We start from the raw sequence: 1,245 nt of genomic DNA, 5'->3' as shown, positions 1-1,245 counted from the left end.
AACCAATGGACATAAGACACTGGGGGATAGGGAAGGCTAGGGGACTGTCTAGGGCAGGGGGCAGAATGGACACATATGTAATACCCTTTGTAATAAAAAATTTAAAAAATAAAAAAATAAAAATACATATACTTAACTGAAAATGTAAGCACAAAACTTTGTATTATTGCTTCATGTTCTGTCATCTGGTTTCCTTTGTAGGCTCACTGGTGCTGGCTGACTCCACAGAGCGGGTCAGAACTTTATCTGGAGGCAGACAGTTACAGATTTCAATGGCTGAAAAATCTGATGCAGGGCTCTACACCTGTGTGGCATCAAATATTGCTGGAACTGCACAGAAAGACTATACTCTGCAAGTTTATAGTAAGTGATTGATTAGACACACACACACAAACACACACACAAACACACCTCATTTAAAAACAATGGAGAATTCCAGCTCTCAGTATAACATGCCACCTCTGTTAGTCTTTGATCTTTCTTTAGCAGTTAATCTTCTGACATCAAAATGAATTTAAAATCAACAAACAATAAGAGTTGGTGAAGATATGGAGAAAAGAGAACCCTCATTTACTTTTGGTGGGAATGTAGATCGATGCAGCCACTGTGGAAAACAGTATGGAGGTTCCTCGAAAAATTAAAAATGGAACTGCCTCAGGACTCAACAATTCAACTCAGCATATATCCAAATAAACCCAAACACTAACTTAAAAGAATATATGCACCCCTATGTCCATTGCAATGTTATCTGCAGTAGCCAAGATATGGAAGCAACCCAGGTATCCATCAATAGACTAGTGGACAAAGAAGATGTGGCACATGTATACAATGGAATATTAGTTGGCCCTAAAAAAGAATAAAATCTTACCTTTTGCAACACCATGGATGGATCTAGAGGATATTATGCTAAGTGAAATAGTCAGATAAAGAAAGACAAATAGATATGATTTCACTTATATGTGGACTCTAAAGAGCAAAATAAACAAACAAAATAGAAACAGATTTATAGCTACAGAGAACAGATAGAGGTACTGGAGGGGAGAGGGTTTGGGGGGGATGGGTAAAAAAGGTGAATTCTAAAGAGCAAAATAAACAAACAAAATAGAAAGATTTATAGCTACAGAGAACAGATAGAGGTACCGGAGGGGAGAGGGTTTGGGGGGGATGGGTGAAAAAGGTGAGAGGATTAAGAACTACAAATTGGTAGTTACAAAATAGTTACAGGGATGTAAAGTACAGCATAGG

The 1,245-nt window shown here is 37.8% G+C and overlaps 1 protein-coding gene across 1 annotated transcript in view; it reads left to right on the top strand.

Moving 5' to 3' along the window:
- Window positions 1-371, top strand: part of LOC107184528 (hemicentin-1-like) — a 13,876-nt gene extending 13,505 nt beyond the window's left edge. The window contains exon 7 of the mRNA XM_015569924.1: window positions 202-371. Within this exon, the coding sequence (XP_015425410.1) occupies window positions 202-371 (170 nt within the window). The remainder of the gene's footprint in view (window positions 1-201) is intronic.
- The last annotated feature ends 874 nt before the right edge of the window (window positions 372-1,245 follow it).

The sequence above is a fragment of the Myotis davidii genome, unplaced genomic scaffold (assembly GCF_000327345.1).
Source record: "Myotis davidii unplaced genomic scaffold, ASM32734v1 scaffold362, whole genome shotgun sequence".
NCBI classification, from domain to species: Eukaryota; Metazoa; Chordata; class Mammalia; order Chiroptera; family Vespertilionidae; genus Myotis; species Myotis davidii.
The sequence above is the reverse complement of the archived record's forward strand: the minus strand, read 5'-3'. Positions and strand labels throughout refer to the sequence as shown.